Genomic DNA, 23,227 nt, shown 5'->3' on the forward strand with positions numbered 1-23,227 from the left:
ACTTTTTTCTTAAAGATTTGCCACTTTAAATCTCGTAAATCTGCAACTTTTCTTCTCGTAGATTTGCCACTTTAATCTCGTAAATTTGCGAGTTTTGTCTCGAAATATTTTTTTTTTTCATACTTGGCCCTAATACGCCGTCATGTTTTTTATGTTAAATCTCAAACTAAAAAGTAACTAAAGCTGTCATCTAAAAGCAGTGGAATAGATAGTACAACATTTGCCTCAAAATATAGTGGAGTACAAGTATAACCTTACATAAAATGGCAATACGCAAGTAAAGTACAAATACCTCAAAAGAAGTACAGTACTTGAGTAAATGTACTTAGTTACATTCCACCACTACCTTTGACATATGCATGACCAGAGCAGTGAAAATATGATTTATTATCCATGCACAACACTGATTACTATTAGTAGTTATGGCTACACACACCTTTTAAAGCGGGGGTGTCAAACTCTGGCCCGCGGGCCAAATTTGCGAGGCAATACCAAAATTATTATTGTACTATAAAAGCTGACCCGCCGGTATTATACGGCGCATTTACCGCTAATACTACAAATCCCACAATGCCCACAATGCCCTGCTGTTGTTTTGGCACGTCAATCAGGACAGAACCCAGAAACGCGCTCCTCAGAGACAGTCGTCATAGCAACCTCAAGCTAGAGCTGTCTCCGAGCTACCCCTTACCAAAAAGCAATAGGTTTTACCTTTTCTTTATGCACTTCTTCTTGCTACTTGATCCATTTATTATTGTTATTTTATTTCTAAATTTATTAACCTGTTGAAAAAGTTTATTTTCATATTTAAATCAGAAGGATGCAAATAGAAAAGAGGCATAGGATTTTTATTTAATTTCTATTTAATGAATTAATGACATTGATGTGTTTTTTATAAAAGGTTTATTTGTTCAATGTTGGCCCACGATTTTCTTCAAGTTTTAAATTTTGGCCCATTGTGTATTTGAGTTTGACACCCCTGTTTTAAAGGAACAAATTGTTGCTAGACCAGCAGCAGATGTAGAGATGTAAAAACCCTGTAAGGTGCCTGGAGCTGTTTCTCTGTCAGGCCTCTTCATCTAATACCGGTTATCCTCTCTCCCTCTCTTTCTCCCCGTGCCTCTGTGTTGCTGTCTCACTCCTCTAGGCATGCCCAGCTTCATCAAGTCGCCCGATGATCAGACAGGGATTTCAGGGGGAGTGGCGTCGTTCGTATGCCAGGCGGTGGGTGAGCCCAGACCTCGCATCACCTGGATGAAGAAGGGGAAGAAAGTCAGCTCTCAGCGCTTTGAGGTAGGACTCGAGGGCTGGCCTCAAAGCTCCCGGGCTGATGTGTGAGAGCACTTCCCTGCACTGAAAAAAGTGTAACATGCAGTTGTTCATTCAAACTAATAACTGGCATTTAAAAGAGGATAAAATTATTGATTTGATTGTAAAACTCATTCTTTTTGCATTTAGAGACATCAGGTTTGATTTATACTGAACTAAATATATGTCTAAGGACCCAAAGCAAAGTTTTTGATTCCTCTCAAGTTTTTATTTTCTTCTTCATGACCTGCAGGTAATATTTTTAGTTTGAGTCGAAAGCACTGCACACTGCACAGTCAGACCGTGTATGTAATATGTTGCATATAGTTCATATGTTAAAGATTTATAAATACATTTGTTATGCTTTATATTAAGGTCCTTGTAATAACCATTAATTAACAAGTAATAAGGCATTGTTCTCGCTTTAGATCCCTTTAGCTGCAAAAAGCATAGATAACTGTTAACAAGTGCATAGTTAACTTAAAATATATGAGCAATAAAGTATATTTTAATATCAATAAGCAAACAAAAGATTAATAAAGGCATGGCAAAGACAGAATGGGTGGGTTATGGGTGTTTGTAATGCTATTATGAAGAATTATAAGATACTCATGAGGCTTTTATTAATGTTCTTATTATACATCTCTTATAGCCTGCTATTAGCTGTATTATAATGCCATTATTAACACTTATATAGGCTTATAAACACACAGTAATGTTAATAAGCGTCGTGTAAGGACTTACAAGGGCCTTATTAATTGTTAATTAATGGTTATTACAAGGACCTTAATATAAAGCGTTACCAATACATTTTATGTAATCTGTTGGCCAAGTGTCTTTTTTTATAGAGTTTATAAGGTGGGAAACAAAAATTAGTTAAGTCAAATAAAATGTGAAAAATATAGTTTGGGTATATGTAAATACATTAACTGGTGTCAATGCAAACATTAATTCAGTTAAAAGTGAATATATTAGGTTGGTTAAATTTGAATGTATTAGTTTGGTTCAATAACTAAAATGTTAAGAAAATAATTTGGATCAAGGCAAAGAATTAAGGTTGAGTCAAGTGAAGTATTATTGTTAACATCAACATAAAATAATCAGGTCATAAGAAGTTGCTCAATTTAGATTCTATGAAGTCAAATATTTTAGATGTGATGTCTGGACATAATTTTTTTTAGTTTGAGCAAGGTTATACTTTTTTCAGTGTCTCACTCTGCATTTATATGGGTCTAATCAAAGAGAGACAGAGAAAAATATTTAAAAAATAAAAAAACACACATAAAAACACTCCAAAAACACACATAAAAAGACAAAAATTAAAAAAAACACACATAACAAAGAACATACAAAATTAAAAAAAAAACCCACACAAAAACCCACCAAAAAATATATATATTTTTTTTTACAAAAAACACACAAAAATTACAAAAAACACACACAAAAACACACATAAATAACACATATAAACACACAAAAACACATGAAAACTCACACACAAACCACAAAGAAGCACACAAAGAAATTACAAAAAACACAAAAAACAGTAAACACAAAAGATTGCATTAAAAATTCTGAATGCACGCTGCAAAATTAGAAAAATCTACAAATTGTATTTATTTATTTATTTATTTTTACCTTGACTGAAAAAGGGTTGATGCATTAAATTGGACATGGAAACTTCTGGAAAGGCCAAAACTTTAGAGAAAAGCAGACAGCAGGGCTCGATGCTGCTTCGTTTTTACGTTGTGACGTCATGAAGGAGTCGTGCTCCGGCGCTTTCGTGGACTTAACACCCACAACAACTGCTTGATTAATAGGATAGTAAAAACTGTGGAGCAGCAGGAAGGCTCATTAGCTGCCAGCCAACCCACATGACTTCAAGTGAAGTGAGTCAAAATGAGTCCTGCGTCGATGGAGCTGTGAGTAATAGGAATTATCTTCCACCTGTCTGCTCAGCATAAAACAAACTGATGGCTTCCTGGTGTGCAGGGAGGAAGTTTTCAGTTATTCAGTCTCCTGACTGATAAATCCAGCATCAGACTTCAAGCAATCAGACTTTATTTGTATACGATAGATGCAGCACAAAGTGCTTTACATGAAAAAAGAGAAAGTAATAATAATAATAATAATAATAACAAAACATAGAAACAAGCAAACACCCTCCGCCCATCCCATTATAAATGAAGCACAAACTGAGGAAGCGCCATCTCAACGTGGAGTAGTGAGGAAACACTGGAGGCAGCTTAGAAATTAATTAGATAAAATAAAAAAATAAAGTAAGGTAAGATAAAATAAAATAAAAAATAAAAGTAAATAATAACAATAAAAAGTTTTTTAAAAGGCTAGATAAAAAAGATAAAAACAACAAATAAATAATTAAGAAGTACAGCATAATTATATATATATATATATATATATATATATATATATATATAGACTTATAAATAGTAGCAAATAAATAAATAAAAGAGGAGATGTTATAACACTAAGATGCATGAGGAGAAAAATCTCTAAAAATGGTTCAAGTAAAAGCCAAATTAAAAAGATAAGTCTTAAGTTTGCTCTTAAAAATCTGAAGTGTCTCTGATGCCCTCAGGTCTTCAGGGAGGCTGTTCCACAAATGTGGACCACAGTGAGAAATTTACGCATCACCGTGGGTTTTTGTTCTAACTTTCGGTATTATTCAAAGGCCACTCCCAGAAGACCTGAGGGTCCTCGAGGGCTCATAGGATAAAAGTAAATCAGATAAATAGGCTGGACTAAGACCATTAAGAGATTTATAAACCAGTAAGATAATCTAGACCAGTAGAAAGAATAGATGTTTTTGTCACAATTGAAAGCATTTGTGTCCATCTAAAACACCAAATAATAATCCTCTTGGAAGACGGTTGTATGGTGCTACCTTAGGATTTTCAGAAACATATTTACTTTTTGTATTTTTTTCAGTGTGACAGTACAAACAGTTGTAACAACCAGCCTGTTCTCCCCTCAAAAACGTCAGTATAGGTCGTGTGTACAGGCAGCGAAAAACAAGCTTTATTTACGTATTTCACCGTCCGCTGTCATTACTTTTACTTCAGTAAGTTTTGAACGCAGGACTTTTACTTGTAGTGGAGTAATTTCACAGTGTTGGAAAATGTTCAGTGTCCGGAAGTGACCGGAAGTGTCCAGCCTTGTGTTGTGTAGACATGTAGCAGACAGTAGTCAGAGAGAGGTTAAAATTGTTCCATTAAAACAGCTTTGTGCACTGTAAAGGCAGATTGGAGTCATGTGTAAAGACTTAGAATCCAGCTAAAAATACTTAATATTTGTATGAAAAAGTTCAAACTTTTTTAATATGATTAAAGCTTTTTTTCTTGTGTTTGGATCTTACTGTTCCTCAAAATGAATTCCTCCCCAGTGTGCAACTCTGCATCTTCTTTATTGGAGGAGAATGTGATTCCTTATAACTAACTTGTCGGTCGGAAACACCGCAGTAGGTCGCCCCCCCTCCCCCAACATTCCTAAAGCCCCTCACATACCTGTTATCCACTCATGCTCATCACTGTATACATCCTCCTTCAGCTGCTCCAACAACATGACTTAACTCTGTGAGAGCTCCATCTTTCTATTTTCACCATCTCAGGTCCTACATTGCAGGTTATTGTAATTCAGGTTAAAAACTTGGGTTATTATCGTTACATATTGCTCTAAAGAAGTTAAACACAGCAAGAAACCCAAGCAGGCAGAAGATCAGGTTGGCCATAGACATGCCAACAGTTGCTTTCTGAGCTATGAAGTGTTCCAGATATGCAACATCCCAACCCAGTCTCACTTAAAAATGTGTTATAGCTATGTTGGCCCACATGGTACAGGTCTTTCATTGTTGAACAACAAAAACAGGAACGTTGAGTTAAATATAGCTCAAACCCCTGACCCCACCCATTAAAAAAAATAAAAAAGTAAAAAGTGTGCTGTGTGCATGTGATTGAGGAATAGCGGATATTCAAGTGTACTTGCATGAAATCTGGTTGTTTTAGTCAAGATTATGCTAAAATATATTTTCCCCAACTACTATATTGAAGCTCCCTTTTTGTAAATTCCCCATTTATTCCCGTTTATTCACATAAATATTGTTTATTCACATAAATTCCTGTTTATTCACATAAATTCCTGTTAATTCCCATTGAAAGTTTCCAGCTTTGAAAATTACCAGAACTTTGCCTATGTACACCACTTCTATGTGACATCTACCGTTGACCTGCTATCTCCCCATAAATATCTACTGTCCATCAGCCCCAATTCTGTGTCTAATTGGTTCAAATGACGAGGTGTTAAAATATTTATCTGAAGATATTCCTTTTTGAGAAAATGGGAAAGCATTCATTTGTACATTCAAGTTAAGCACTATTGTTTCATATGTGTCTACAACAAAGAGGAACAAAACAGACATGAATGTGGATGAAAATGTCACAGATAATTACACTAATCCTCCTCTGCTGTCGTCTGACCAGGTGATTGAGTTTGATGACGGCTCGGGCTCGGTGCTGCGTATCCAGCCTCTGAGGACCCACCGCGATGAAGCCATCTATGAATGCACGGCCACCAACAGTGCGGGGGAGATCAACACCAGCGCCAAGCTCACTGTCTTAGAGGGTAAGACCTTCCTCCCTGTGTCACTAATGTTCTGCACTTGCCGTGTGTCTATAGCTGTTTACTGTTTTACTCCTCACCTCCCTGCCTCTCTCAAGCTAAAGGGCTTTTCATGTTCATGTGACCCTTTGCTGCCATTACATTAGAGCTGGAACTTCCTGTGTGCAGTCAACACATGAAGCACTCTTGTTGACTCACTCCCACATTCCTGTGGGAATCTTGGCTAACTGAAGTCAGTTAGAGGCGAACAGTGTTACACTGGTACCATATGAGAACTGCTGGGTTCTAGAGAGAGCTGAGGCCTGTTCCCATCCATAGACTGTATAAATAATGGTTGTTGTCACCGTGACGTCACCCATTGGTTTGTGGACTGCCCGTTTGAGGCATCGAGTTCGGCGCCACAGTTTGACTTCATCTTGTGTCGCCATCTTGTGTCGCCATCTTGTTTTCGGAAACAGGGAGCAGACCATATTTGGACTGTGGAGGAGCGAGAGGGATCTGACAACACTGACTGCAGCCTCTCTACACCTCAACCTGACTGAGAGAAGTTGCTGCTAATTCATATTAGCTGGGATGTTCATTTTGCCGAGCAAAAAACAAAAAGGAAAATGAACAGCGACTCCTGGGAGTGTCTGTTAGTCCAACCAAACGCTGAACAAGACATTTTTAATCAACAAAATGTTCAGATAAACTGTCATTAAGTGAAATAACAGTGAAAGGGTCAAAGTTATGAGACCAAACAGATAAACATCCGATATATAACTTAACTGACACGTTGCTGTGGATACACATTGTTCTGCTTCTCTCCTGATGACGGCTTACCTTGTTAGTGACCTGTCAATCAAAGGTAGCCACGCCCCAAATCATACCATTCTTTATCTTCTATTTTCTTCTAAATGGGGCCATTATTTACACTATTAACATCATATTGTCTTGAAGAAGATTTTTTACTGGCGATTGAGACTATAGTGTTTTCCTAAAAAAAAAATCTAAGGTAATAAATCAAGTGATGAAATGAATGGACCAAAATGCTTCTGCAGCTGCTGTCAGCGCCCCCTGTTTTTCCTCCCTTCTCAAATCCAATATCAAATAAATATATTGGGAATAAAACTGGATATTGGGCCATCACAAACTCAGACCCTGGTTGCCGGGCTGCCACCCTAACCCTTTCGTCCCCCATTGGACCCACATGCAATAATGGACATAATCTAGATCCTATAACCCTGAGAACCAAATAAAATACTCACTCACACTTTTTACAGAATTTAACTTCAACTTCAGTATTAGAGTGGTCAAATGTGTGACAGTACTTTGAATTTTTTTGACTGGACTGGTCATTAGTCTGACTAGTCGGAGAGAGAGAGTTTGCAGAAAGCATGGAAACACATTTAACTAGTGAATGTGCATGGAAAAGAGTGGTTTCAATTGGAAATAAAGCACAACCAAATGCTGTAGTTATTGAAATGATCAAAATGAACCCAGAATACCAAAGTTAATTGCATTGACGTTAATTTGAAGGTGCAATGGTGTTTTTGTTGTTGTCTCCAGCTCTGTACGTCTGCATGTATTCATTGCTTCCATGACAATTGTGCAGCAGCAAATCCAAAGTGTGTCAGGATGGATTGGTTCCCTTTCCTTTGTTTGAAAAATGAGTCTCAGAAGCTGTTGTTGTTTTTGAAGTGGTTATTGTTGTCAGTTCTTCAGATACAATGGATATGCAAACAGGAATGCACAAAAAGAAGTCCAGTTTAGTTTGGCTCCTGTAGCTTCATGGCTCCTGGACTAATGTTTCCCTAACACATTTGATCTGCTCCTTATGTGAACCAACAACACATTAAGGACTACTCTACACTCATACCCACATGTTTGGGTTCCATTTAAACCATTCAGGTCAAGTCAATTCAGTCATAGTGTTGGGTGAGTCATTGTGCATAGTACTGCTAGAGAGTCCTTGTGAGAACTAGAGAGTTTTTGAACTTTCCAGAGATAGCTGTTGTCTGGTACAGAGTCCAGTGATGGCCACCAATAGTGAAAACCATCCAACCCAAGAATTACTACATTAGAGGAGTTATATTTTGATAATTATAATGCTGTGCAGAGTAAATGTAACTCTCCACTTTGCTAGTGTTTTCAAAATCTTTTTCCTACAAATTTACAAGGGCACAGTTTGGGTTCTCAGCTGTCATGTTTAGGCTTGGTAGCTTATAGATACGTGCCTGTAAGAACAACACACACACACACACACACACACACACACACACTCACAAATTGTGTGTAACAAACATGGTGAACAGCTGTTGTTATTAGTAACCCGCCAATAGAACTCGTGTTTTTTGTATGGGGCAGTCCTAGCCCAAGAAGAATAAAATGTAAACTTTTATAGTGTTCGTGGCTCACTCTAACTGAATTCCTAAGAGAATGATGTTCTTCTGAGACCAGATCTGCATAATTTTACCTGTGACCAAAAATAAAGGTCAGTATTGAGATTTTAATTAATTTTCAGTGTGTGTTTACTCTTGGGCTTCCAATCTACGAACCAGAGAGACATTTACAGGTGCACAAATTGCTTTCGCCTTGTTTTGTTTGATCCTAAGGTACACAGCTGTTATTAACAGAGTCCTACTTATCAAGCCTAATCAAATAACATTAGCTAGCATGAATAAAAAGCCATCACCTGCTGTGAAGTGCACAACTGTGTGTCATATTTTTGATGAGCACATATGGATTTTAATAATAAAAATCAGGCAAACGAAAGCTTATTTCTTCTTGTGGTCAAAGTGAACAATGGGCTGCTTGTGTCCTCTGCTGTCTGTCTCTCAGCTCAGTTGTTGCTGTCGCAGTCGGTCTAAAGTGGCGGTAAGTGGCAGCTTTGGAAGCACTGATGTTACCTTAATAAATGTCTCCAGTCATTAGCCAGCTCTGCTTCAGACTGGAGGAATAAAACCTGTCAGTGACGGCTTTAACTGCCTTCCACTGCAAGAATAGAATAGAGTAGAATTCTTTATTGTCATTGCACAAAAAATACAACGAAATTGGATGGCAGTCCTCTTGGTGCTTATAGATTATAAATAAATAAATAAAAAACAAAATACAGATATAACATAATACAAGAAAAACAAACAAACTTACATGTCATGTCATGTCATTTTAAAGTGACAGTGGGGTAGAATGAGAAAAGTGCATGAAGTGCATACAGTCCGACACTCAACACAATCAAGTCTCCATCTATCACTGCTAGAAAGGGGACAGTGTCAATACAGCTCTGCAACATCACGTTTCAGAAAAGATTGTTTTTTTCCCTGTGTCAAGTCGAAACTAAATGACAAAATATGTGATTTCACATTTTCTGAACTTGCACCCCTGTCAGTAGGACAGGATGGTTTTCATCGTCTAAATTGATACAAATAAAAAACCTTATCCTCAGGGTTACGAGGGTTGTTAAAATAAAGCAGCAGTTTGGTTGGAACAAGATTGTTTTTCAGTGGCTTTTATTTATTTCAGTTGCTGATGTACCTGTGGCTCCTGCAGTGTGACAATATCAGATTTGCTGCTGACAACTGGACAGTCGGTCCCACCGGATGGCAGCACCAGTGTCTGGTTCAAAAGTAGTTTAGTAAACTCTGAGCGACAGAGAAGAGAGCATAAACAAGAGTTGAGCTGTGTAAAATATGGAAAGAAAGATAATTGATCTGACTGAAAAAAGTTCTGTTTTACTTTGTTTTTTCAAACTTTTATTATTTCAGATAATTAGTTAATGCATTGTTTGTGCTTCTTGCTCTGAATATAATTGCTCCATTTAATGATTTGCCTGGTATTGTAATTCTACCAAAGACAGAAACTCCCCTACAGCAGATATGGCTTTGAGCTAAGCTCCCAATTTGATGGAACAAAATGTCAGTGTGTGTTTTGGCTGTTAGATGTCTGAGTCCCACGTCAAGCCCAGAATCTCTGTGTGATGGTGTTTATTGAGCAGGAATGTGTTGAAAGTGATTTTGGCTGGGAACCTCTGGTAGGTAGGTGTGTCTCTAGACAGCTCTGTTCTTTGCCAACAGCAAGACGGAGCCCAAACACATTTATTTAATCGACACTCTAATTGATAGACAAACAGCCACACACAAAAAAGGTCTGTCTCTCTGGCAGCCTTTTCCGAATCACTCAGGAACCCATTATACTTATTCTGCCATGTTGATATTGTCAGCAGTAAACACAGCCTGAGGCTTCAGAGCTTGTTGCACAAAACAAACAAGCCTTTTCTCTTGAAAACCACTCAGGGTCTTGTTAAAAGAGAGTGACGGGCCAGACTCATAATCACTGCTGACAGATTAATATTTAATGCACAGTGCCCTGATCCACATGTATACATGTCAGCCCATATGGGCTTTTGTTGTTTGATGGAGCCTCTGATACAGTATTTGTAATCCCAGAATCAGATGTCTGTCAGCTACCTACAATTGGTAGGTAGGTGTATATACTAAGCGTTACGGTAAAGTTCAAAATACAAGCAAACACGTGTAGCTTTCAAAATAAGAGCACATGGATGTGTTAGCAAAGTCCACCACAGAATTTTAAGAGACTGTCAAAATGTCATGCTTGAGTAAAACACGCCCTTATTCTCCTTTACGATAATACATTAAAATATGCAATGATTAAGATGGAATAGTTGCATTAGAATGTGCGAGAGGCACCAAATTTAGGCTTTTAGGGCAAAAAATGTCTCTGCTTTGTTCAGGTCCCGCCATCATAGTCTCAGGAATTTCTGTGGGAAACACTAGTTCTAAAGCTTGTTTTGCAGTCAAGTGTCATTTTTATACTTAATTGCCTATTGATATTTCTAAACCAGAAACATCCAGGGAACAAACAACCCTTTACCCCCGCTGCTGAAAAAATCCTAGAGGAAACACTATACAGCTCTGGAAAAAAATTAAGAGACCACTCCAAATATTTCTTAAATCAGCGTCTCTACATGTATGGCAGCCGTTCCATTCCAGTGTCTGTTGAATTCCAACACAAGTACACCTTATTCTAATTAATGAGGTACTGTAATCATGAAACCAAATCTTATTTAATGAGTTATATAAGTTTGAAGTATAAAAGCCACTGCTGTGGTCATCACTGTCCTCTTGCGGTAGGACCAGCTGGGTGGCAAAAACCATGCTAGTAGTACTTCAAAAGTAATTGGAATAAAAAACAACTATTGAACGTGCCAAAACAGTTCAAGAGAAAAGTTTTGAGTGATGAAAAGAAGGGTTCAATTCTGGCTTGACTGGCAGAGGGAAACAGTGAGCGTGAGGTTGTTTCCATCCTTAAAATTCCAGTCAAAGTCATCTTTATTGTCAATTCTTCACATGTACCAGACATACAAAGGAATCAAAATTACGTTTCTCACTATCCCACAGTGAAGACAAGACATTTCTAACACTAAAGTGAAAGTGCACAGGCACAACAAGTAAAGACAAACCTATCCTAACTAAAGTATGCAATAAATATAAATAATATAAATAGTGTGCACGGTAAGATGAAGACATCCACTGATATTAAAATAAACAATAAGAGAATAAGAGTTCAGTGTAGATGTAAGAAATGGCAGCAAAGTTATGTATAAGTTAGAAGTTGTCATAATAGTGCAAGACAGTCAGTATTAGAAGCAAAAGTTTTCTAATAAGTGTGCAAATAACATAGTGTGAGTGTGTTATTAGCTCCCTGACAGCCTGGTAGAGGGAGCCGGGGGTAGAGAGGGGAGAGAGTTTAACATCCTAACTGCAGACATCGGGGACAACAAAGCTACAGACCGACAGAGGACGAAAACGACTCTCTCAACTGACAGGGATGACTGTCAACTAATTCAAATGTCACTCAACATCGTAGGTGACCAGTGTTGCCAATTTAGAGACTTTGTTGCTATAATTAGTGATTTTTCAGACCCCTCTAGCGAATCTTTTTCAAAAAAGCGACTAGCGACAAATCTAGCAACTTTTTCTGCTGTTATTGGAGACTTTTGGAGACTTGTTCTTACTCCTCTTAATGAGCAGCGGGGGCTGCTAGCGGCCCCTCCCTCGTCCCTAAGCACTCACAAGCGGCCCAGTCCTCCTGCAGCAGTCCATCCCAGCTGCAGAGTACTAAGATGTTAACACCTCCGCGTCCAGTCTGCAAATGAATTGCACGTGCACAAAGTCACCGCTGGCTTTTAGGTCACTTCTGGCGGTTTGAAGGCCAGATACAGGAGGAGGGTTGGAATTGTGACAGAAGACAGTGCATTTGCAGTTCTAATATTTATATATATTTTTTTACTGACTTTTCGTCACTCCCACAACGTTTTTCCTCTCTCCTACATCGTCCATTACAACATGCACATGGTCAATTATGCAAATTAGGCGATGATCATTTAGCGAATTCTAGCGACTTTAAGGACAGCCAATGGCTGCTTTCCCTACTGAGGAGTTGGCAACACTGCATATCAGTCATATAAAACCACACTTTGCCGTTTGTGGGCTGTGTGAAAGTATACTGCACTATAATTTGGAGATAATTAACATAATTGTGAGCTAGGAGGTATAAGGTAGCAGCTTATAACAACACACATATATAGATGTTTATTGCTAGCAACTCCTAGTGGCTGCAGTGCTTTTGAGTGAGGAGGGCAGAAGTCAGATTATGTAGTATAAAGACTGAGAAAATCCACGTTGGGAGGAGGTCGGGTGGATGGGCGGGTCAAACACACAGGACTTTTATACAGGAAACGGGTGTTTGTGACTCCTGTGAAGTCAACCTGGCTATTTCAAGTTAACTTGTACAGTAACCTCTGTACAGAAAAACAGAAGTAATTATTCTACTTTAACCATTAGTTGTGGTGGCAAGGAGGTTTTGGTTGTTTTTTTGTGGAGCCATGAAGAGTAAAATAACTTGGTCTTTATTATGATAGTAGATATTGTGAAAAAGCTGTTTCAGGCTTAACAAACATCACAAAAATCTGAGATTGAAGAGAAATTGTACAGCTGCTTCACACAAAGAATATTGTTGTCAGTATAGTCAAATTAGCCTACAAGAGATTTGTTGGATACATGAATGTGTGCAATGTGCTCTACAAGGCTGTATACCCATCTAATTTGTTTTTGTTCGGTTACAGATGGTAAAATCCTCCAAAGACTGAAGGTTGAAGAAGCCGAAAAGCTTTCAGTATATTTGATAATAAGACCTACTTCCATTCCAGTCACCATTTTCACTCACTATTTTCAAATGGTGGGTCTGTCTTTGTCTTAGTGTGTGTGTGTGTGTGTGTGTCAGTGGCAGACAGAGAGAGTAAGATCTAAAGAGAGAATGGAAATACAAAACAGCAAAAGCAATAATAGAGAGTGGGCAGAAATGAGAGATGAGAGAGAGAGAGAGAGAGAGAGAGAGAGAAGAGAGAGAGAGAGAGAGAGAGAGAGAGAGAGAGAGAGAGAGAGAGAGGAAGAGAGAGAGAGAGAGGGAGGAAGAGGATGAAGACGCGGCAGAGTCGACAGCAGGACTCTGGGTAATGAGAGTGCAGCATTAGTCATGAAGTGAACCGACAGAGAGAGCTTAAGGGGATGAATGGAGGAGAGATGGTGAAGACAGCAGGAGCTGAAGCCAGTACAATGCAGACGGAGATGAGAGGTACTTCTCACGCGTGGGAGTTGTGTGCCTTTCCTGCAGAAAGCATCATATACTTTTCTCTTTTGGTTGATTGTGACACTCAAGAGGAGCAAAGGCACATCACTCCAAACAAGCCTCCTGCACTTGTCATAGCCCCGAGTGGTACTGCTGGTTGCACTGATAGGCACTGAATCAACATCAGTGTCTTCTAAAGTGCTAGATTTCTTTCTCACTGTTTTCCTGTCCTTAGCTGCTCGCTCTGTGACAGTAAAAACCAATGTCTGTGTTTTTAACATTTTTTGTATATTATTTTGTATATTGGTTGGCATTCATTTATAAATCTATTCTTGGACTTCTGCCTACATATTTGTGTTTACACCTGTGTAGAAGCCTCAGCCAATCATTTCAAATAATTAACTTAAGACCTCCCTCAACCAATAACCTGTTTTAACTTTTTGGGCAAAATAATGTAACAATAAAATATATTAACGCAAATAAAATATAGAAAATAAAGAAACTACCTAAGGTACAAAGCCTGATTCAGATTATTTTTAGGTTCTTATACTATAGCCTATTTTGTGCACAGCTTGCATGCCCTATCAGAACACCTCATTTTTCTTGGCTTCCTGAAAATCAACTCAAGTGGTCTTTCATAAGGGACCTCCTTGGGTTCGGGCCCATTTATGGAAAGTCTTGCTTGAGAATATAGATATATATCTATATATATATATATATATATATATATATATATATATATATATAGATATATATAGGCCTATATACACACACACACACAATATTTTATTGCACAATTAACCCTCTGTAGTCTCCAAAGGCGCCAAAGCATGACTTCTTCATCACATCCAGACGTAAAAACAAAGCAGATAAAAAAAAAGACACAAAATGACAAAAAAAAAGACACAAAATGACGAAAAAAAAAGACACAAAATGACTTACAAAGACACGTAAAGACATGAAAAGGATTCAGAAATGCACAAAATAGCCCTATAAGAGTTAAACTATTATACAATGTACACATTCAGGGTTCCTTTTGTGTACAATGAGATATTGTTTGAACAAAAAAAAGGTTAGAATTGCTCCATTGTTCATTGTTATAAATTGATCATTTTATTATTAATTTGACCACAGCAGGGGCCACAGCAGGGACCAAAGGCTTCTTCACAGGGGCAGTGGCCCGTGTAGGCCCCTGTGTAGAACCGCCACTGCAGCAACCATTCAATATGCCTTAACGTTACCAGAGAGTGTTGCCAGCTCTGAGATCGGCCCGGTTCATTGTAAAACATTTATTTTTTTGATGTGAATGTGGTGTTTTCTGTGTGTAGGCTAACGTTACAGATGTTACAGTTTTTTTAATCCCCTAGAGAGGGAAAAAAACAAAAAAACAGAATAATTTTGTGGCGGTTGGTCTCCGCCACAGAATGGTCTATGTATGGGAAACACTCTGTGTTACCATTACAAAATACAAAAAAAAGCATGCAACATGGGAATGCAGCACTCAGGGAACTGGCTCTTCCTCTACCCAGCTACAGTGTGACTAAGAAGTGTGAAATAGGGATGCACAGCACCTGTATTCTCTGGCTCAATATGATGAAACTTCTATGAGTGGTTGTCTGAGAGATTCAGAGGGCTGCAGCAGTGACTGTCTCCGGTCTTTGTAAATAACCTTCACTGTTTTCTAAAAGAACAGTCAGAGAGTTTGCAAACTAAGTTGGGTACTCATGTCTGTATTTTCCTCTATACTATATAAATAAATTGTAAATATTGCCGACTATACTGTCGAGAAGGAAAAACTGGTGAATATTTGACAAATACAAGCAACAGTGCATCCTCACCACGTCTATGCACTAAAAACATTGGACTGCTTAATGTCTTCAGTGGTGGAACTTATAATTCATCCATTATCCTTAAGCCCTTATCTGAACTCAGGTCGTGGGGGGCTGGAGCCGATCCCAGCTGACATTCGTTGAGAGGAATAATGGATATGGCATAGTTTCGCGATCTTTTGCATTGTAATATTATATCGATTCATGGCCTCCAAGTATTGATATTTTGTGTTCCGACAGTCGTCCGTTTTCGACAATCCAGAGGCCGTAGTGGGCTCACTTTTAGTAATATATGGTATCATATGAAACTAGAAGATCTAAAGAACCAATAGGCACCAAGTTTGATTTTCAAAGCGCTCATGTGACCTCTGATGTCATGCTATCTCAAAGAAAATAGGCTCTCTGGATTCCTACAGGCCCCAAATTTACATACATGGCTGCCTCCCGATTCAAAACTTGATAAAATGCTGCATTTGTTGTCATCTGGCCATGTTTGATATCAGTTCAGTTCAGTTTGACTGAATACTTTGTTGGTCAGTCTGTGGGTTTGACTCTCATTGTGGAGAAATAAAAAGACTGAAGTGAGATGAATAGACTGAGATTTTTCTCTTATTTGACAAAACAATTCTTGAATGAATTAAATTTTGTGGACACAAAATTCAGTTAAACAGTTAAATCGCAATATATCGCAATACTCACCGTATCGCGAAATGCTTAAAGTCGCAATAAAATCGCATCTTGGGGCCTCTGACACTTACACCCTGAAACGGTCTACAGACTATCACAGGGCAGACACATGAGCCAGACAACCATTCATTCATCCTCTCATTCACTCCTACGGGCAATTTCAAGTCGCCAATCAAACGTGTGCAAGCTGCATGTCATTGGACTGTGGCTCCACACAGAAGGGCTGTGAGGCTAACCACTGCACCACCAAGACAGTGTTGTGAGCCAAATCTTCAAATGCTAAAACCGAGTTAAAATAGTGTGAAATAAGAGGAACGGGGAATCTTTGGGTTGGGATGACTCTGCAGTGGAGCAGAACAGTCTAAAATGTATTCCATTTCTTATAGGCTGTGTAGAAGTGGCACTTACTGTTACAGTGCTACAATGACGGAGCTGAGGAAGTGACCTGTGGCCCCATGGTGCTGGGAGTCAGAGGGAAGCCAGCGGGGTTAGGGCCCCTGACCTGACCCTGGCTCGGGGGCCCTCGAGGTGTTCTGGACATGTGTTGGTTTTACACACTTATTTCCGGAGGAGGACGTGACCCAACGGCCATAACTGCCACTTTCACTTGCGCGTCAGGCACTCCTTTGCATGCTTTCATGCACTGCGACCTTTTGGCCCCGAGCATGTGCTGAGAAAAATGTCTCAGCGAGGTTACTCTCTGTGAGGGACAGAAAAAAACTAAGCAGGTGGGATAAAATAGGTCTATTTGTCATCTGTAGTCCCCTGAGATGCATAGACAAAATATAAAATTATTGAAATATGCAGTGGTGGAAGAAGTATTCAGATCTCCTACTTAAGTAAAAGTACTAATACCACACTGTGAAATTACTCCACTACAAATAAAAGTCCTGCATTCAAAACTTACTGAAGTAAAAGTTCAAAAGTATCAGCATCAAAATAAAATATTAAAAGTAAAAGTACTCGTTATGCAGAATTATTATTATTGATGCATTTATGTAAATTGTCTCAAGGTAGGGCTCATTTTAACTACTTAATATACTGTTATGAAGTTTAATTTTAAGGAAATGTCTAATCACTTTAAATTTATGATGTTTTTTATGTTAAATCTTGAGCTGAAAAGTAACTAAAGTTGTCAGCTAAATGTAGTGGAGTAAAAAGTACAAGATTTACCTCAAAATGTAGTGAAAAAGAAGTATAAAGTTACATAGAATTTAAAAGTACAACTAGCCTGTTGCAGGAACCTTGATTCACCTAACTTATGTATTTACAGAAACCTGTGGAATGCAAAATGTTAACTGTACTCTATATTCTATGAAAATCAGGTAATTAGGAACATTAACTGTAAGAAAATAAAGTACATTAGCTTGTAATTCCTTAACTAAACTTTTAACATAGTTTTCAACAGTCCTAAATATTACAAGAGCATAACAGTATCCCTGAAACGACTTAAACTACTATGTAATGTAACTTTAGTGTGAAGTTCTAACTAAAGGTATTCAAACCTGTTGAATACCTTTAGTACAGTTGTTCGTGTAGGTGTGCAGAATGCATTGTCTTAATGTTTCTGTTTACATATGAGCTGTTCACAATGCGTGTGTGAAGCGTGTCTACTTATCTTACACGTTTAGTCTCAAATACTGGCTTGAGGAGTCTTTTTTTTCATCTTGAGCTGATGGGTTTTTGTCAAACATATTTTTCAACTTTAAGCCCATCATCATATTACCTGACGTTGTTTTCCAGTGTTAATGATTAGATTTCAGTGGTTCCCTGTAGTTAGCTGTGTGTGGAATACCTTCAGACAGGCTGCAGACAGCGCTGAATGCCACAGATACGTGACGAAATCCAATGCAGTGTTGTGGAGCCTTCCCCCGCCTTGTGCTTTTGTTTTCTCGTCTAAGTACAGGCTATTATGTTACAAAAGGGATTATATAAATGGTGAGCATAATACACCAGAGCCTCATGTTCACACACTGACAATATATTATGAAACTTTAGACAGCGCAGACCTCAAATCCCTCCTGGAATCTGTGGTTCTCTCACGACCCGGGCCACAGAGGTGAATGGACACGCAGGTCAATAAAGGGTTATTTCTCAAAGCTAGCAGGGTGTTTTCCTCACCAGCTACTTGTTTTAAATGTGGGAGTTTCTGTGATGGGTCTCGGTTCGAGCTGAAAATAACTAACTGCTGTACTGTTGGTGAGGAGTGACGGGCGCTGCCAGAAGCAGGCTGGCTCATTGGGAAACTATTGGATTGAATGAGGAATAGTGGCACTAATGAGATGTCTCACAAGTAGCCAAGGAACACAAACAGAAACTTTTTCCTCATACTGTAAGGAGTGAAGAAATATAATTGAATTGTCGCAGATTGCCAATGCCAAAGAAAATTCAGGTTGTAAAAGCTGAGTTAGTATGCTCAGGGGAATTGTCTAGAGGGGAGATGAGTTGAACAGATGGCAGACTTTAATCCAGGACAGCGTCCCGTATGAAATCAAAAGTAAACCATTTTTAACTTAAGTTACGTGAATCACATTTTTGAACGTAACTTACTTTTTTACATAACTTACGTTTTTTTTACGTAACTTGCGGGAGTATTGTGACCCTTGTAACTACTTCACTTCCAGCATTTACATAGCCTACATTTATTTACTTACTGTTTAACCCTCTGGAGTCCATCTTTTTATTGAAAATACACATGTTTTATTTACAGTAATAACTTTATTTATATATGATATGTAGACAAGCTGAGAAAGCCAGTTGAAAGTGCAATCATAGGAGCTTTCACTGTGTGCCATTTATGTTTCGAGACCATTTTTAAAATGTTAATTTTCTTTTTACAATGAAAACTATTACTATTTTTAATTTACATGCAAATAGACACCTGTGTCTTTTGTTTGTATTTTCGGCTCCTGGCAGCTTTATACTTTGTTAATTAAAATAAAATGAAAAATCGGACTGATAGCCAAGTTTGTGTGGAGAAAAAGGAGCCATGCATGTGATGTAAGGACAGACTGAAAGATGCTAAACAGAGACAGAAATGAATGCAGAGGAAGTTGACAAATTTGAACCCAAATCTCCTGGATTTCAGAGGTTTAAACTGTCTTTTATAACGCCTTACCAGGAAATTTTTTTGCCCTAAACCTAGGTCAGTGGTTTTATAACATAAATCCACAGAACCTGCAACATTTTTACAACTGCAAGTGTGCGGGTTAGAACGTGCCGCTATACCATGAAGCTGTTAAATGTGAGCCGTAAAACGCAAGCTATGTAATTTGTGGTACTGACACATGACCTCTTCTGTCTGTTTTTGGCTATTATTTTGTACCTTGTAAAATATGTTTTGATACAAATCCCTGATTTTACCTTATCCGGACTTTAAGTACTGAGATCCAAGAATACATTAATTAATGTTTCTCTAAAAGAAGTTCCACAGCGAGTATGGCAGAGAAACAGACAGGCTGTAAACACACCTCCAGGGTAGACAAATGAGAAAGGAGAGAACACAAAAGCAAACAATAAAGTTATTTCTCACACTGTCTGTTGTTAACATTTCACCATTTCAGTTTACAGCTACCCTTTAAGTGAGAAACATTTGTGTGATTTAGTCAGCCTGATCTCACAAAATTACGTGAAATGACCGCAACCTCATTACTACTACGTCTCTGTGCGGGCGGCACATAATTTTTACACTAATGTGAAGTCTGTATAAGTAGCTGGCAGTGGGCTCTACCCTCTGGAGTCCATAAAAACACCTGCATATTTCTTCTTCATGACGTGACGGCATAAAAATGAAGCAACATTGAGTCTTGCCATCAGCTTCCCTCTAAAGTTCTGGCTTGAAACTCCATGCCAGATTTTTTTCTTGATGATATTCGGCCAAGTAAAACTGGACTTATTGTCAAATATATTTAGTATAAAACATTGAACTATGTATTATCCTCATGTTACCTGTTATATGTTATATTTGCAACCTGTATTCATATTTGCAATATTTAAAATTCTGTTTTGAAACATAATTTTCAAGATCAGATTTTATGTTTTCTTAGTTTCTTTTGGGTTCAAAGTTAAAAATTAATTATCAGGACATATAGGTGAGGTAACGCCAAAACTGATACCAACATGGCATGGTAAAGATTTTTAACAGATTTTTTTAACAGACATAATAACCAAAGGTTTCAGAGGGTTAATCAAGCTTGACTCAATAAGATTCCTTGTACATTCCTTATCAGTAAAGCTTATTCTGATACTAATCAAAATATTTTTGAGCAGACATCCAAGGGAATGACCTGACCCTTACTTATTGTATCAGAATCAAAACATATAAATCTCTGATGATGATGATGCAGGGAGACAACATGAAACTCTCAAAAAGTCTCACGATGTCTCTGGTGAAACCTTTATCAAGAAGCCTTGGCACAAAGATCACCAGCTCCAATTAGGAGTGTTTTGTAAGAAAGGAGACAGGGAGCCCTGTCTGCCTGGCACAGATAGATCTGCTGCCTGCATACCAGAGTCAAACCTGCAGCTTTCAACAGCTCTGCTATCCAAGGACAGAGTAAATGGGTCTGTTACTGGACAGGCCAGGGAGGTGGACATGTATGAGAAATAAGATCAGTATTTAATGGCAAAGATAACCGAAACCAGACACAATAACTAGAAAATTAGATGTATTTAAAGCTATATGAGATGAGAGAAACAATGTGGTTTTTGCCCTTAACTTCATGTTGTCAGCATAAAGTACATAGATTGGACAGAGAAGACTTGTGGGAACCCAGAGAGCCCAGTTTAATTCAGATATCATGAGGTAACTTTGATATCCGGACATGCTTGGTACCGCTAGATTCCTTAGATCTTCTAGTTTCATATGATACCAGTATCTTCTCTATATGCTATAGTTTTAATCATTATACTATAATTATAGTTCAGCTGATTCCGTGATTTAATAATGAAATTGAAATTGATGACTTTTTAGTGGGGATTTTCTTTTAACCAAAACACACACCCATGGTCCACCCACATGGGTGATTTTAATTATTTTGGATGATAAGAGTTTTCTCATAAATTCCTATGCAGAGTATGCAGCGTTCGATTGACACCTTTCTCACTTGACATCCTCCATCTTTGTTGGAACTGCCATGTCGGGACAAATTACAACTTTGTCCAAATGATATGTTGTTATTGCTGCATTCGTCCAGTGACCTCACATAGTGTACTATATTATTACTTATATTTTCACTTTTTTGACTCTAACAATGCTCGTGATTAATGCTTCCTTCCACTAGAGGTGTGAATCCCCAGAGGCCCCATGATACAATTTTATTCCGATACTTGAGTCACGTTACAATATTATTGTGATTTTAAGCATTTTGCGATATGGTGAGTATTGGGATACAATATATTGAGATTTAACTGTTTAACTGCATTTTGTGTATACAAAATTGAATTCAATCAATAATTGTTTTGTGAAATAAGAGAAAATCATCTCACTTCAGTCTTTTTATTTCTCCACAATGAGAGTCAAACCCACAGACTGACCAACAAAGTATTCAGTCAAACTGAACTGAACTGATATCAAACATGTATGGACGACAACAAACTGCAGCATTTTATCAAACTTTCAGGAACTTTAAGCTTCACTGCTCTGAATTTTTTTGAATGAGACATAAAAAAGCCTAACTTTGCAGCATTATTTCGACAACTTTCCGGCACGATTTCCTGACGCACATGGTGCCTATAGATTCCTTAGATCTTCTAGTTTCATATAATAGTATATTCCTAAAAGTAATACATTGATATTTGGCGGCCGTAAATCGATATAACATTGCCATTCAAAATATTGCGATACCATGCTGTATGGATTTTTTCCCCCACCTCTAATAATTTACTCAGTAATTATAACCAAATTACTCTATCCATATTTCGTAAAGGTTGAAGGAATTTGGAGTTCTTTTCATAGAAAAGGTTGGAATCAGTCATTCATGTACAGCAATAAAAGTACAGCATGTGTATTCCTAAAAACATTTATTCACAAGAAAAGCAAAGTTAACAAAACACACATCTAAACTAAGCAGCGCTAATGCGAAATATCGATACTTGGCGACCATGAATTGATATAATATTGCTGCGCAAAATATCACGATACTATGCTGTATCAATTTTTCCCCCACCTCTACCTTCCAGCCTAATGCCTGCTCAATTTACGATATGAAATACCCTTCAGGTCTCATACAAGACAAACTTGAATGTACAAAGAAAAACTTTTAAAGATTTAAATAGACTGATTTATTTTATGTGGTGAAAGGAAACGAAGAACTGACAACTTATTGGAAATAAACGTAATGTGAAGCTGGGATAAAGGCTCATTATACAGTAGCTGCTACACAGACAACACATGCAGCTCATTAGTTTTCATTAGCTCCACCTCTTCACTCTGTTAGCAGCAGCTGGACCGAAACTGCTTCTGATTGTCGAGCTTTCCAGCCCAGCTTTGGTGCTGTCAGTAAGCATTAATGTGTCCGGACTTCAGAGCTCAGGCTCCAGTGTCAAGTGCGACATTCCTCAGAAATGTAATGGTGAACAATGAATGATGTGTTTTCTGTATCAGGTCATTCAGTAAGATATCTTGCAGTGGTGGAAGAAGTATTCAGATCCTTTACTTCAGTACTAATACTCCACTACAAGTAAAAGTCCTGCATTCAAAACTTACCAAAGTAAAATTACAAAAGTATCAGCATCAAATGTACTTAAAGAATCAAAAGTAAAAGTACTCGTTATGCAGAATGGACCCAGAAAGATTATTTTATATATTCTAAATATATTATTGGATTATTATTATAGATGCATTCATTTAAGCACCATTTTTCTGCTGTCAATGTAGAGCTCATTTTAACTACTTCATTTAGTTTTATGTGGTTTAATTAATAAACATGCGTAAATTGATTAAAATTTAAGATTTTAATTGATTATGTGTTGAAATAAATAAACGTAAAAAGGGGAGTAAAAAAGTACAATATTTGCCTCTATACTTCTACTTCACTACATTTAAAGTGAAAGAACCTCCCAATTGTACTTAACCTCCTGAGACCCAAGCTTTAGTTTGGTAAGTATTGTTAGTTTCTCCTAAATATTTAGGATTAGTAGGA

At 37.8% G+C, this 23,227-nt stretch overlaps 1 protein-coding gene across 1 annotated transcript in view; it reads left to right on the forward strand.

Moving 5' to 3' along the window:
- ptprfa (protein tyrosine phosphatase receptor type Fa) overlaps positions 1 to 23,227 on the forward strand; it is a 248,912-nt gene that overhangs the window by 54,833 nt on the left and 170,852 nt on the right. The window contains exons 3-4 of the mRNA XM_059340745.1: positions 1,148 to 1,293; positions 5,805 to 5,946. Of these exons, the coding sequence (XP_059196728.1) occupies positions 1,148 to 1,293; positions 5,805 to 5,946 (288 nt within the window). The remainder of the gene's footprint in view (positions 1 to 1,147; positions 1,294 to 5,804; positions 5,947 to 23,227) is intronic.

This window comes from Centropristis striata, chromosome 9, assembly GCF_030273125.1.
Source record: "Centropristis striata isolate RG_2023a ecotype Rhode Island chromosome 9, C.striata_1.0, whole genome shotgun sequence".
Lineage (NCBI taxonomy): Eukaryota > Metazoa > Chordata > Actinopteri > Perciformes > Serranidae > Centropristis > Centropristis striata.